Raw genomic sequence first — 14,252 nt, forward strand, 5'->3', positions numbered from 1 at the left:
AGAGGCCCTGGGGTGTGCGTGGCCGCGCACGGAGGCCTGGAGAGGTGACACAGGAGAGAGGGACAGGCGGTGACCAAGGGCCAGGAGGGCGAGGTGGGCGGTCAGCAGCGCCAGCCCCGGCGTCCCTTCTGGATTTCTACACGGAGGACCCAGAGCAGGGTCCTCAGAAGCCCCGACCAGAAGAGGCCTGGGCTGAGGCGCTGGAGAGAGAGCACACGTTCCGCGTCATGACGCTGCACGGGCCGCGGTGCGGCCACTCGGGAGGGTTTATTAGCGAGGGCGTTACGGGAACGATGGCGCAGCCTGCCTCCCGCGGGGGCGGGACCCCGCCCTCCTCGTCGCCAGGCCACCACAGGAGGGCCAGTGCCCACGTGAGCGGGCGCCCCGCCCGCAGGCTCCCGCCCGAGGTGCCGCCTTCGCGCCACAGCTGGTTTCTTGGGTGAGACGGGAGGAGACGTGGGGACCAAGTGCAGACGCGGTGGCCGTCCCAGCTGCTGGGGGCCGGTGCGCGGCGGGGCCTACCAGTCCTGGTTGTCCCAGCCCTCGTCCGCCGGAGCCGCCGGCGGCACCGCCTTCTTGGGGGCCTTGGCTCTGCCCTCCCCGCCGCCCCCCCAGGCCTCCCCGAGGTCGCTGTTGTCGCTGTTCCTGTTGTTGGACGCGGAGCCCGAGCCCCACACGTCCCAGCTGTCCGAGCTCCGCTTCTCGGCCGAGGCGTCCGCGCACGTCCAGCTGTCGCTGCTTGGGGACCTGTGGCCCCTGGCGGGGTCGGCGCTCCCGAAGGTCTCCCAGAAGCTCTGGTCGACGGTGTTCTGGGGGTTGTCCCCACCGCCGCTCCGGTAGCTCTGGCCCTCCGGGGGTCTTGGGGGGAGAGAGGAAGACTGAGGACCAGCCAGAGCCACCTGGCCCTCCCCCGGCGTGCTCCCCAGTGTCCTCCCCGAGATGGGGCTCAGGGCCCGGAGCCGACGTCCACACCAGAGCTCAGGGCGGCTCTGCCTTGGAGCTGAGGGCACAGAACCCTCTGGAAGGACTTGGGCGGGCCCCCTGCAGCCAGAGCCCAGCTCCGCCAGGCCTACCCCACAAGAAGCACGTCCCGGTGACTGAGGGAACAAGGCCTCTCGTGCCCCCAACGGGCCCCCTGACCCCAAGTGCTCAGGCCCCACATGGTCCAGAGGGTGCCCCCAATGGGCCCCCTCGCGCAGTCACGCTACCCAAACCTCGGGACAGAACGTCAGGAAGACACACGGTGTGAGTTCTCCCTGCACAGCCGGCCCCAAGCGGACAGTAAGCGAGGGGACAGCGTCCACCCACCGGACCCGAGACCGCACGCGAGGGCTCAGCGTCCGTCTCCAGACTGAACCCCTGAGCCCATCCCTCAGGGGCCCGGGTACAGCCACACTGAGCGCGGGGGCCAGAGCAAGAGGTCAGGCTGCCAGCCGGCTCTGGGGACTGCCGCAACCCCTGCACCCCCGGGGGTGACGTGCCCCCAGAGACCTTGCGGGAAGAAACCCAGGGAAAGGGGGCCCCTGCCTTCAGGACAGAGGGACGGGGGCAGCAGCATACCTGTCCGAGGGGTCCTCCGCTCTCCCAGAGAAAAAGGTGGTGACGTCCCGCCAGCCCCTACTGCCGGCCCCCTGGACCTAGGAGGGACAGAGGAGGCAGCTGAGCAGGGTCCTCATGCACAGCACACACGGCCTTTCACTCAAAGCCCCCGAGAGGCTCAGAAACGCAAGCAGCGTGGCAGGGGCTTAGGGCCCCGCTGTCCCACACTCCCCCCGCCCCCCCCGCCGCCGGGGCGGCCGGTGGCCAGGGACGCCCACGGGCACAGAGAGGCCCGGGGCTCAGCAGCTCCAGGAGACGCCGAGCAGGCGAAGGCCCCTGCACGCCCTCGCGGAGCGTCAAGGTCGGCACTCACCAAGGAAAGGGCAGCGGCAGCACAACAAGGGCAGAAGAAAAAGAAGCGACAGGTTAGCGGACGGACGGAAGCCGCGTCAAGCTGTCTCCACATTCCTGTGGCGCCGGCGCCGCGGGGCCTCTCTGACCCTCCTCGCGCGCCAGCGGGCGCTCAGCCCCTTCCCGCGCTCGGCTCCGGGCGCCCCGGAATGTGGAGACCGGCTTCCAGCGGCGCCCGGGGGGCCCGCCCTACCTTGGACGCCAACTGAGAGACCCCACTGGACACATCCTCAAAAATCTTTCCCTCCTTCACCTGCGCGGGTTAAAACAGCACCTTTAGCGGAGCGGCGGAAGCCACGCGGTCGCCCGTTTCTGACAAAGGACCGACGCAAACTGAAGAGCCCTGTGGCAGCAGCCGCGTGGGACCCTATCTCCCCCCTAGGCTGCCCCCTCCCCAGACGTGAAGGCGCCGGGGCCACCGACTCCAGCCCAGGCTGGTTTAATGCGGCGTCCTCCCTAGCAGAGGACTGCGTCACCGACAACCCCCCGAGGACAGACCGACAATGCCCGAGGTCCCCAGCCCGCGAGAGCTTCCCGCGCTCGGTCAGCTGGGTCCCCACAGGAGAGAGGGACTCCCCCCCCCCCCCCCCCCCCCCCGCCGAGCAGGAGCTGATGGACAGAGCCCCCTACACCAGCTGCTCCCCTGGACGAGGGCCCACCGGGGGCCAAGGGCCACGTTACCTTCTCCTGGGCGGGTTTGAGGACGTTCTCGTTCAGACTGTGGCCCAGCTCCGAAGCCTGTGCAAACAGGGACAAGTCAGGGGAGCTCCCCAGGCAGGGTGTCCCCCAGGGCCTGGGTTGGCATGGTGGCCACGACAGAGGGAAGGCGGGAGACGGTGAGCGGCCCGGCAGCACACAGATGCCTCCCGCGCTCCTGGCGCTGCGCTAGGAGCGGCCCCCGGGCACGCTGGCTGTGGGGCGGCCACAGACCACCGTCCCAGGCCTCCTCGCTCCAGACAGAGAGGCTCAGAGAGGCAGCAAGTAGTTGGGAGCCCGCCCCAGCCGGTGGCCACCTCCAAGTGTTCCCAGCAGAGCCCCCGCGATCCCGGCCCACGAAGACCACCGCCATGCGGGCTACAGGTCCCACGCTACCCCCTCGACGGGAACGCAGGCAGGCGCACCCACGGTCACCAGAGCAAAGGGGACGGAGCCGGAGGACGAGCCAAGGCAGGTGATTGGTGGGGGGGGGGGGGGTACGACGGGGCAGCCAAGAGCACGTCAAGCAGCAGCAGCCTCGGTGGACCGGGTAGCCACGTGGGCGCCCAACGCTTGCCACCGGGATTCGCTCCTTCCAGTGCTTTGGCTCGAGGTGATCAAGCCGGGAAATGAAAATCCTGCCAAGCAGCTCCTGGTGCCCCGGCAAAAGCAACGTCCCCGGTTCCCGACTCCAGAGAACCACGAGCGGGCCAGACGGGCCCAGCGGGCTGGCGAGGAGCGCCGAGGGTACACACACGTAAGCGAGGACACACGACAGGCCACAGTCCAGAACAGCTCAGGGCAAAGCAAGTGATGAGCACAGAGACGGGGATAGGCATGCACGAGAACAGGCTCGGGCCTTACCGGCTCTGGCTGCTGCTTGGAGCCCCAAAACTTTACCGAGACAGCAAGGGAGCGGGTTGGGGGGCAGAGAGTGGGGTGGGGGGATAAAAGAGAGAGAGACAGAGAGAGAGAGAGAGAGAGAGAGAGAGAGAGAGAGACAGCGCGGGCGCTAGGAGCATCTGACATAGACCAGGAAGCACATCCAAACATGTTAATAGCCTCACGTTCTCATGGCGTCACCCCCGCAGGTGTCCCCAAAAGGGGCTTTGAGTACACACTTCTTGCCATCAGACCTCACTGCTTTCCACTCCCAACGTGCAACTCCCGGGACCGCAAGAGCGAGCGAGCGAGCCAGGAGCCCGGGAGGGGGGCCGGGTGAGAAATCACCCTCGGGCAGGCTCTGCTGCAGAAGCAACCATCCTCCCGCCTGGGACCGCCTCCAGGGCTGCTGCCTCCTGCACAGTCCTGACTCCCAACAGCAGACACAGGCGGCCCAGCTCCAGTACCCCCTGGGGACTGCTGGGGCTACCAAGATTTGAAGGAAAAGGCCAAGGCCCAAGGCCCCCAACCGCCGCCCACAGAGAGAACGCACTCCCCGGGGAAGGATGCTATTTCCCTAGAACCCAGACCCACCATCCCAAGGAAGGGCTGGGCTCGGCCTGCGTGCGGCTGCCTACCCCCCTCCCCACAACGCACAGCCTCAGCAGCACCCAGCTTCCCTCCGCCAACCGCACAGGGGCCCTCCAGCTGTGCAGGGCCCGGGCTGCGATGGAGGGGTGATTTTAGCCCTGCAGGCCCCAGGCAGATGCGGCCTCTTACCCACCTGCACACGGACGTGGGAGCCTGGGCCAAGTGCGGGAGCACAGGCCTGTCCACACCTGAGCCACAGACACGTCCCCTCCCCCAAGCACACGGCCCAAGGAGGGCACACCAGGCAGAGTCCAAAGACCAACAGGACATCAGACCAGGAATTTTAACAGCACAGAACACAGAAGCTTCCTTTGTTACCTTCTGACTTGCTTGAGATCCGAATTTCGTTGCCTGAAAAGAAAATCGACGTGGCTTTCGGATCTCCTGTCCCAACGCCGGGCCCCAGGCTGCACCTCCGCAGGGCTGAGACAAAGCTCTGGCCTAAGTCTGTCTGCTGACAGCCACCCACCCCACAGTAGCTCCTGGAGCACGAGGCCACCAGCTCCCTGTCGGAGGAAGGCCATCGGGAGGGACACCCACACGGCACACGAGCCTGGGGCAGCCGGCCCACCAGGAGGCGGTGGCCACCCCAGCCGTCACCTAGGGGCTTTCCCACGGCCCAGACCATACCACCTACTCGGCACCCAGGGCAGTCACACAGCTCGCCCTAGCACGGCACCCCCGCCACTAAGGAAGACTCCAGCTGAAAGACACCTGCACCCCTGTGCTGCACCTTCCAAGGCCAAGGCCACAGAGACAACCAGCAGAGGCTGAAGCACCGGGGCCACAGGGCCTGGGCCCCTCAACACTGAGCTCCTCCCAGGCTAGGCAGGGCAGGATGCTGGGCACAGTGGCCCACGGGGCCCACTGAGAAGTGTCCACAGCGACGTCACTCCAGCCCAGAGCCTGCCCAGGGCTCTCCCTTCTTGGGGTTACCTTCCTCAGCACGGCCACACTGGCCGGGCAACCCGCTGGACCCCACCCACAGCCTCCTCTCCAGGCTGACATCCCCAGACAGGTTTCTGGCCTGTTCTTTTCCAAGCACAGGCCCACTCTCCCCTTGTCCTGACAAGATCCCTAACCCCGTCGCTATGGCAAGGGTGAGAGAAAGGTCGGCTTGCACAAACGCTGCTCTGTGCCCAGCAGCAGAACCTCGAAGGCCGGCAGGACCACTCAGCCTACAGGGGTCACGACATGCCCCACCACAAGATGGCACGCATCTCTTAGGGCCGCTGGCCCTCTGCAAACAGTGCCGCCCTGACACGGAGGTGGGTGGCCGCTACAGAGCAGAGAACGATGTGGCCCTGAGGTCTGCCGTGGCCTCAGAGGCTCCGGGCCAATGGCGCACAGCCTGGGCCTGGGAATGCTCTCCAACCGTCGGTTGGAGCCCCTTCAAGACCCTTCCGCACCCCCAGACCCCAGAGCAACCCAGCCCGCCTGGGTCCTACGGGCGGAGCACTGGGGCGGGCTACTCACACCCTCCTTGGCAGCCGAGGCAAACTTGCTCGCTCCGGTGGTGAAACTGCTCCAGCCCTGAAAAGAGAGGCCGCGGTGAGGCTGCGGGGGCGCCTCTCAGGCAGGCTCCATCTGCCACGCCGCCCACCTCTCAGCGGAGGGGCTGCCCGCGTCCGCACCCAGCTCCGCAGGAAGGCCGCCCCCACGGGGCCCTGTCCACAGCTGCAGCCCGGCCTCCCACGAAGAACGGGTTCCCGCCGCAGGCATGCCTGGACACCATGCACCCGACCGGTGGCCACGGCAGCCGGGACAGCGCCCGCGACTCTGCGGCGCTTCCCCAGCCCTGACTGTCCGGACCTCACGTCGAGCACGTGGCCATGCTTTCGTCTGCTCTCCGCCCCCCACCTCTCCTCAAGGGGCAGGGGCCTGGCACCCAGTCTGTAGAGACGCCTGTTCTCTTTGCCCGAGTTCGAGGCTTCCCCCCGAGCCTCCAAATCCAATCGAGACCGTTTAAAAACATAAATGGCTCACTTAAACCTCAGCTTCCCAACAGAGCCTCCTCCCCCCAAACAATGAGACAACTGCGTTCAGCTTCTTGTGTGAGATCTAAAACGCGGCAGGAGGGGACATGGAAACACGCACGTGCCCCGTATGGGCGGGGGTCTGTTTTTTCACAGAGAAACTCTCAGGCAGCAGGCTGTCGGCTGGAGGCATGCCTTTCCACCCTGGAGCAGTGACCTCGGCTGCCCAGCGCCCCGGCAGGCCTTCCCCAGGCCGCCAAGGGCAGCGGGCACCCTTCCGAGGGTGCTAGAGCCCACACGGCTCAGCTGCCCGCTGTGCCCGGAGCTCTGCCAGGACAGAGGGGGACCGGGCAGGTGCCACACAGAAAGTCGTGCTCTGAAGAACCCCTCCCCCATTCACTGGAAACAAGGATCTCGTAGTCACAGTGAAGAAAGCTCTCTGCGCGTGGGGACCTGAATGCACCAGGCGAATGGACCTGGCTGTAAAGAAAACAGGCCTCCTGCAGAGGGCGGTCCCCGGGGCAAGACGCAGTCCTCACCGAGCACAGGGACGACACGGCACTGCTGAGGAAGTCGTCTTCCCTCCTGGGGGGGGGCACTGTGTTCCCAAACCCGACGTAGCGGTTCTCCTGGGCCCTGACAGGGAGACACAGGCGCAGCCCCACTGCTCCCGACGGCCTCGGGACAAGAGGCCCCCAGACCCCAGACGGAGGTGGGGGACCCCCCCCCCCCCAGAGTACGTGTATCCACAGCGGTTGGGGGGGGGGGAAGGCATGGGGTAGGCTACCCCCTGCTCACTGAAAAAGACCCTCCTGCTGCATTCAGTCGGGGCCCCCGGCCGGACCCACAGCCCGCAGGCGGTTACGGCAAAAAGTGTTGAAGTTATTTGACAGCTCCGGCGACAAAAACTCGTTTACGCGTCAGGTTGCGTTCTTTTTTCCTTCTAAACGTTGGGCTTTCTCTCCACTCAAAACCGCGCTTCAAACCTGGGCTGGCCCAGGGACAGCAGTTCAGGACCCACAACTGCACGCAGACCCTGCACACAGCAATGGGCCCCAGCCCACGGCTGGGGGACAGTCCCGCCCGGAGGGACCCCACCCTGAGCCATCCAGCCACCAAACTCCTTGCTGCCCGCGGCCTCACCCCTGGTAGGAGCCGAGATCGCCATTCAGCCAGTCTTCAAACGCCTTGTCTGAGGAGCCGGTGGAGCTCTGTGGGTGGCCAGAGGCCCTGAAACGGGAGAGTCAAAGTTCAATGCGGCCGAGGGAGGTCGGGCAGGTGCCTGAGGGAACCAGGTGGGTCTCTGGGAGGTGCTATCTCCCCACCAGGTCACACTGGGCTCCTCCAAGAATGGAGCACCTGAGGCCCGCTGGCCTCCAGCTCTGTCCCAAAGGCAGCTCAGGCTCAGTGGCCAAACACACTGTAGCCCCAGCTGGGTCCGCAAAGGGACCCCGAGAGCAGCTCCATCCTGCCCGTGCCGGCAGGGAAGCAGCCCAGAGGCTGGTGAGACTGAGGCTGAAGCAAGCACCCCAGCAGTGGCAGCGGGGTGGGTGGCCTGGGCACCCCCGGTGCAAACAGGGAGCCTTCTCTAGACCGGCCACCCCGGAACAACGCCTCGGCCATGCAAGAGGACACGGGATGTGCCGCGGGGACCAGCCTGACCAAAGCATAGCTGCACACGGGGGGGCGGGCCACCCTCCGAGAGGACAAAGGCCGCTTCCCAGAGATGCACACGTGTCACAGGCGTCTGGAAGAGCCTGCACTGAACGGGCCCTTGGGAGGTGGGGAGGTACCAGCTTCTACCTCAGGCACAACTGTACGCTTGCGTTTCTACCGAAAGCCTGTGTTGCTTCGGCAACCTAGAACGTTCTCTTTCCCACTGACTTTTGGGCGTGTCTCACAACATGAGCCGTCACCGCAACGGTAAGGGGATCCTGAGCTAAGATCAGGGCCAAGATCGAGGCTGGGCCGAGAACAGCGCGGAGCCAGATAAGAGGAGCAGCTACCGGTGGGCAGTGGTCGCCAGCGCCTTGGGCTGGGGTGGGGTCCAGTTCTGGGCAGGCGAGGACTCCAGAGACCATTCTCTGCCTTCAGCTAGGGCGGCCACCTGCCAAGGGGGCACAGGGATCAGAGAGCCTGCGACTGCCAGGAGGGACCGGCAACATCACCCGCTCCAGCATATCCTGCTCCCAGCCCCTCCCAGGCTCAGCGGCCACGGGCTGGGGCCACCCTGACACACGTCAACAGCAAGACCGACTGGGTCTCACGCCGGCTGCAGCGAACAGCGGTGCCGGTGAGTTCCCAGGCAGCGGCTCCAACCCCGAGTGACATGGTTCCTCCGGCAGGCGTGGCCGTCCTGGGATGGTGTGGCCACCACAGAGAGATGTGGGAACGCGATGCTCCCCCAGAGGGTGTGGGGAAGGCCCGTCCTTACCCCCGCCAATGACACACCACCCGCCCCCGAGTGGAACGAGGCGGCCCGCATGTCCTGTCCGCAGGCGTATCAGCGTCCACAGAAGAATGCCAACACCCAGACAACAGCCAGCAGGCAGGCCCCTGGCACGGCTGGTCAGCCTGTCCCCACCTTGTCCCTGAAGAGGGCTGCGGCCTTGCTGTTGTACTTCTCCTGCAGGGACCAGCACGGGTCATAGTCCTCCTGAGACTCCAGGAACTCTCGGAACTTCGCGTTCCCCCCGGCTCTCATCTTCTCGAGCTCCGCGTCCTTCCATTTGTCCATGGTAACAGAGCGCACAAAGCTAGAAGCCGGGCACCGATCTAGTTAGCAGCACTGGGTACCCAGGAGCCGCCCCCCACGCCCGCCCCAACCAGGGCGTGGACATGACACTTGAGCTCCCCCGGGGCGGAAGCCTGGCCGCGATGCCGAGGGCAGACAGAGCCAGCAAGGTGGCAAGTGTTGGTTCATCATCCCACACCCAGCAGTGGGCCCTCGACCGTGGCCGAGGATCCCCGTGGAGCCAGGGGTGCGGGGGGAGCAGGGCACTGACCTGAGGTGCACCCCAAGCCCGCGGTGCTTCCCCGAGCACTCCAGGCAGATCCAGATGCCATAGGTCACGCTCACCCACTGGGGGTTGAATGCTCCACACTCAAAACACACCTGCAGAGAAACCACATGCGACTCACCCAGGCACACAGGGCAGAGCCCAGGGACCCCAAAGGCCCCACAGGTGCCCCCAAGAGGGAGCGGGTGAGAGACTGACTCAAGACCAGCAGCCACAGGGCGAGCTTTGAGGCTACAGGTCGCTTCCGAGAGGTTTGCTGAAGCTCAAAGCACCGAAGCAAAGCAGATGCTTACGTTGTTTTCATCTTGGGCTCTGACTTCTTTAAGAACTTTCCTGGTCCGTGGGCTGGCCATGGTGCTGAAAGGAGAGAAGAAACTTTAAAAACTTACAAACAGGTTACTTTACCAGAAGACCAATTAGGGCAAAGACACCATAACACACAGCTTCAAAGAAACCCCGCTGAGCTGCCTGGAAGCTCTGGGCAACACCCCTAACCTACTACAGGCAGCGTCGGGGAACCGCTCACACAAGGAAACTGTCCCCCACACTCGAAGAGAAACCTACAGCAGTCTGCATGTTCCCAGGCCAAAAGCAATGTGACTATGGAGAACAACGTAATTAGTAGCGTCCGCTTTGCTTAAGCATCACGCACCACCGAGGCTCTGCAATCTATACGACATCCCGTCTTGAGAAAGTCTGTATCGAGGGCTGGTCTTTATAAAATGTACACAGACTGGCCACTAAATCTGACCGCCCGTCCGAAGGCCAACACACCAGACGTGGACCAATAATCACGGAAGACAGGGAGCCCCAGGTTCTCTGCGCATCACACCTTCCGCTCCCCAGCGGGCAGCGTGGGGCAGAAGTGGGAGCCCTAACTGATGTGCGGAGAGGCTGACCTGTGGGAGGGTCTACAGGTAGGTCCTCTGTAGGGCCATTGTGATGGAGGTGACCGGTGGCATGACCACGGCAGGACAGACCTGCCACCCTGCCTCACGGGGACGCTGTCGGGAACAACAGCCACATAACTCGGGCTGAAGAGCGGAACCAACTCCATACAGATCTCCTAGCTTTGGCAAAGTTCAAGTTCAACCCCTGGCCCGCTGAATTCATGACCAGGACCACTGACATAATAAGATTCGAGCCAGGAGCCAGCACAGCGCTGGGCATAAAGCAACACCGTGGTTCTGCACACACCACGACCACTTGGCCGTGGGCCCCAGGCCACCTCTCCGCCGCCTGGACAGACTGACGGTGTGGCTGCCGCCTTCTATCGACGTGCAGCCTACACAACCCAGGAGGAGCTTCCCTGCCCTGTATCTCACCTTTAACCTTAGTACACAGAACTAAGTCACAGACGGGAACGCCGACTCTCCACACAACTGACCTTTCTAAATCTGGAAGGCCACAACTTTGATGTTCCTGCTCTGAGGTTCGTTGAAGCAAGCAAGAAATGAACAGTTGTTTCTGGTTGTTGATAATGGACAGAAACAAAACCCAGAGTTCACCCCAGGCTCCTCTGTGCTCTGCGGCTTTCTGTGCCGCGTGTGACAGTCTACCGAAAGCATCAGATCTTGAGGGCAAACACCTGAATCCATAATCTGGGCCAGACTCATTCAAATGGGATACTGCTGTCACACTGAGCACCTAGGCCACAGCACGGCATAGATGGGTAAGGGCACAGACAGGTAAGGAAGGGCACAGACACATAAGCGCACACTCTTGGGAGAGACATCCTGCCGGGTCTGAGTCACAAAGCCCTCTCCACACATTCGTCTTGTGGCGGCCACTGGGGAAGCCCATGCAAGCTGGTGTGTGGGGCTGACATGCGTCCCTGCCCGATCAGGTCTCCATACTCAGCCCTGTGCTCTTTCCTGAGGACTGTGGCTTCCCTCAGGGGTTCACATTCTGGTCAAGAGGGCACAGGCAAACAAAAGCCAGAACGGGGCTGAGCTTGCTCTGAATTGGAAACTGTGTAAAATAAAATTGGGCAGAGCAAATGTTTGCAGAACTAGCAGAAAGGTAACATGTGGAAGCTAAAAGACTTGATTTGGATTTAAAAGGAACTCCCCTTGGTGACCCGTTTGGAGGTGAGCATCCTTTAACCCTCTGAGATGCTAACTCTGATGCATGAAAACACCTCCTAACTTTCAAAAACATAAATAAGATTTATCCTGAGAAACAACCCAAAAAATCCTTAATGCTTGAAACCCAGATGGTAAAATGCAGCTTTCTGCAGGTGGACATAACTTCAGGAAACGTTGAACCAAACGAGGACACCTTTTCTTGGTTCATCAGGTAAGCCACTTGCTAACTGCTGAAAGCTGAGTCCTTAAGTTGGGACTTTCTCCATGTCTACCATTAAAAGTAGCTGAGGACGCTGCTCGGTGTCCAAGGCGCTTACACAGGTGACCAGGACAAACAGAAAGCGCCCGAAGCACCCCTGTGGAAGCACAGACGATCTCCGAACCCCGGCCGGTAACGTCAGAGCTAATCACCCCCTGGGCCGTCGTCACCCTGCTGCACAGCGGTAACCAGAGCGTGGCAGGAGTGCTAGGCCCGCACTTCACGGGCACGATTACTCCTCAACACTGGCGACGAGGCCGATCACCGGGGCAGACAGGACGCATCCGCTTCACCTCCATCCACGCGAACCGAAAAGGAACGGGTTGCTTCTGCCTCCCCGCGGGGGTCGTCCACGGCCAAGGGGCGGGAGCACAGGTGGCGAAGGGAGACCGGCCGGCCCCCCCTCCCCCGACCCTCACCACCCCCTCCCACGCTGGCCGGAACCCGGACTTGCCAGGGTGGAAGACGCCCAGACTCCAGCCCCGGCCCGACTGGACGCTCGTCCCGGCCAGCGCCAGCGCCCGAGGGAGGAAAGGGGCGAGCCGCGCCGGGGCCCGCGGCTGCGGGAGGATTCCGGCCCCCGAGGTGGGGGCGGCGGGCCGGGGGCGCGCGGGAGCGCCCGCCGAGGCGGACCGGGGAGCGGGCGCCGGGGGCCTCGGGTCACGCGCTTACCAGGCGGGGTCCGGGCTCGGTCCTGTGCGCCGGGGTCGGCCGGGGTCCGCCGGGGTCGGCCGGGCTCGGGCGCGCCGCTAGCTGCTGCGGGGACGCTCGCCGGCCGCCCACCCCGCAGCCACCAGCTTCCGACTACGTTGCGCCTCTCAAGGCATCACGGGAAGCCGGGGGGCGGGCCGGTGGGCCGGACTTCCGCCTCCGCCTGCCGGGCCGGGGCGAGGCCCCGCCCCTGTCGCCATGGGGACGCGGCGCGGCCGGAGTGCGGCCGCTGAGGGTCCCGCGGGGCCCGGCCGCCCGCCCTCCCGCAGGCGGGCACGGAAAACGCGTTCCCGCCTGCTCTCGCCGGGATGATTCCGGGACAGCTTCCTCGTCGGGGGCTGACTGGGAAGACGCGGCAGGGGAGGGGGCAGCCGGCGGGCTCCCCGGGGCGGGGCGGGCGGTTGCGGAGTCCGCGCGTGTGCGTGCGGTGGACGGCACGGCGCGCCTCGGGGACGCTGAGCCCCCGGACTCCGCCCTCCGTTGGCGGGGCCCACCCGGAAGCCACGGGGCCCGAGCCATTTGGGGTGGTCCGGCGCGCACGCGGGCGGGAGCGCGCACGGAGCGGTGTGAATGCAGCGCCCCGAATACGTGCCGATGCGCCTGCAGCAAAGAGCACCCTGAAAAGTGTTGATGTCGGGGGAGTGGGAATTGCAAGCGATTTTTTGTTTGGTTTGTACTTGGTGCTTTCTGCGCATACGCTACATCCCTGTAACTTTTGGAATGACCACGTATAAACGTTTTTATTGAGGTATGATGTGCAGTCAGTAACGGGTACCGTTGAACCACTTGACCAGTGCCTACCCCAATGTAACCTCCCCCGCGATCGGCTAAATCAGCTAGGGAACATTCCCATCCAGGCAACCACTGTTTGCGTTTCATCCTCACACCTTCGTTTCACCTGTTCCAGAAATCTGTATAAATACAGACATGCAGTGTGTACTGTTTCAAATGGCTTCTTTCCGTTAACACGATGTTTTCAAAATCCCACGGAGTCGTGCGTATCTGTCTCAGGGGTTTCATAAAAGTGGAATCACGCGGTATGATGTTTTTAGAGCCATCCACGCTGTGGCTGTGTTAGCACTTCGTGCCTTTTCATAACTTAAGAATATTCCACTGAATGCAGTACCAGGGCGCCTGGGTGGCTCAGTCAGTTCAGTGTCGTACTCTTGATTTTGGCTCAGGTCATGATCTCACAGTTCGTGAGATTGAGCCCCTCCACTTTGGTCTTTGCTCCGGGCGTGAGCCTGCTGAAGATTGTCTCTCTCCCTCTGCCCCTCTCACCCGATCGCTCACTCTCTGTTTCTCTCAAAAAAACGCAGTATATGGGGCGCCTGGGTGGCTCATTCCGTTGAGCGTCTGACTTCACCTCAGGTCATGATCTCGCGGTTTGTGGGTTTGAGCCTCGCGTCGGGCTCTGTGCTGACAGCTCGGAGCCTGGAGCCTGCTTCGGATTCTGTGTCTCCCTCTCTCTCTGCTCATGCTCTGTCTCTGTCTCAAAAATAAATAAAATTATTTTTTTAAAAGTGCAGTATCAGTTTGTTTATCCATTCACATATTGGACACCAGAGTCATTTAAAAAATGTGATATTATGAATAAAACTACTTCATTTATGGACAAGTCTTTTTGAAGGCATATTTTTTTTATTCATCCACATATTAGACACCAGAGTCATTTAAAAAACGTGGTATTATGAATAAAACTGCCTCACTTATGGACAAGTCTTTTTTGAAGGCATATTTTTTAATTTATCTTGTTTAACCTAGAAGCAAGATTGCTGAGGATGGGCAGGTGTACTTAGAACTTCATGTGAAATTGCCTGACAGTCTTCCAAAATGGTCTTCCACCCGCAGTAAGAGAGTTCCACGTCTTTGTTAACACCTGGGATCGTCAGTCCTTACACGGCAGCCATTCTGGTGGGCACACAGTGGGGTTTTCCTCCGCTGTTGGCCGAGAGCTGCTGTGGGTGCTTAGCTTACTTCCAGAACTCCCAGCCTGCCTTGTGATGGCTGAGCCTGAGCA

General features: G+C 62.7%; 1 protein-coding gene across 9 annotated transcripts; it reads right to left on the bottom strand.

The window, feature by feature from the left end:
- Positions 1–244: 244 nt before the first annotated feature.
- ARFGAP1 (ADP ribosylation factor GTPase activating protein 1) lies at positions 245–12,354 on the bottom strand. 9 transcript variants are annotated; one of them, XM_043553474.1, is made up of 15 exons: positions 12,194–12,310; positions 10,563–10,656; positions 9,469–9,532; positions 9,161–9,270; positions 8,740–8,911; positions 8,162–8,262; positions 7,299–7,385; positions 6,695–6,791; positions 5,656–5,712; positions 4,498–4,530; positions 3,511–3,540; positions 2,632–2,688; positions 2,144–2,203; positions 1,561–1,631; positions 245–858 (listed from the first exon to the last, which is right to left on the bottom strand). In XM_043553474.1, the coding sequence occupies exons 3-15, from the start codon at positions 9,526–9,528 to the stop codon at positions 519–521; spliced, it is 1,275 nt and encodes a 424-aa protein (XP_043409409.1). In that variant the 5' UTR covers positions 9,529–9,532; positions 10,563–10,656; positions 12,194–12,310; the 3' UTR covers positions 245–518. The 9 variants fall into 9 exon arrangements, with proteins under 9 accessions (XP_043409409.1, XP_043409407.1, XP_043409408.1 ...); XM_043553472.1 differs by having other exon boundaries at positions 1,561–1,637; positions 12,194–12,309; XM_043553473.1 differs by lacking the exon at positions 10,563–10,656 and having other exon boundaries at positions 1,561–1,637; positions 12,194–12,329.
- Between the last annotated feature and the right edge of the window lie 1,898 nt (positions 12,355–14,252).

Source organism: Prionailurus bengalensis, chromosome A3 (assembly GCF_016509475.1).
Source record: "Prionailurus bengalensis isolate Pbe53 chromosome A3, Fcat_Pben_1.1_paternal_pri, whole genome shotgun sequence".
NCBI lineage: Eukaryota > Metazoa > Chordata > Mammalia > Carnivora > Felidae > Prionailurus > Prionailurus bengalensis.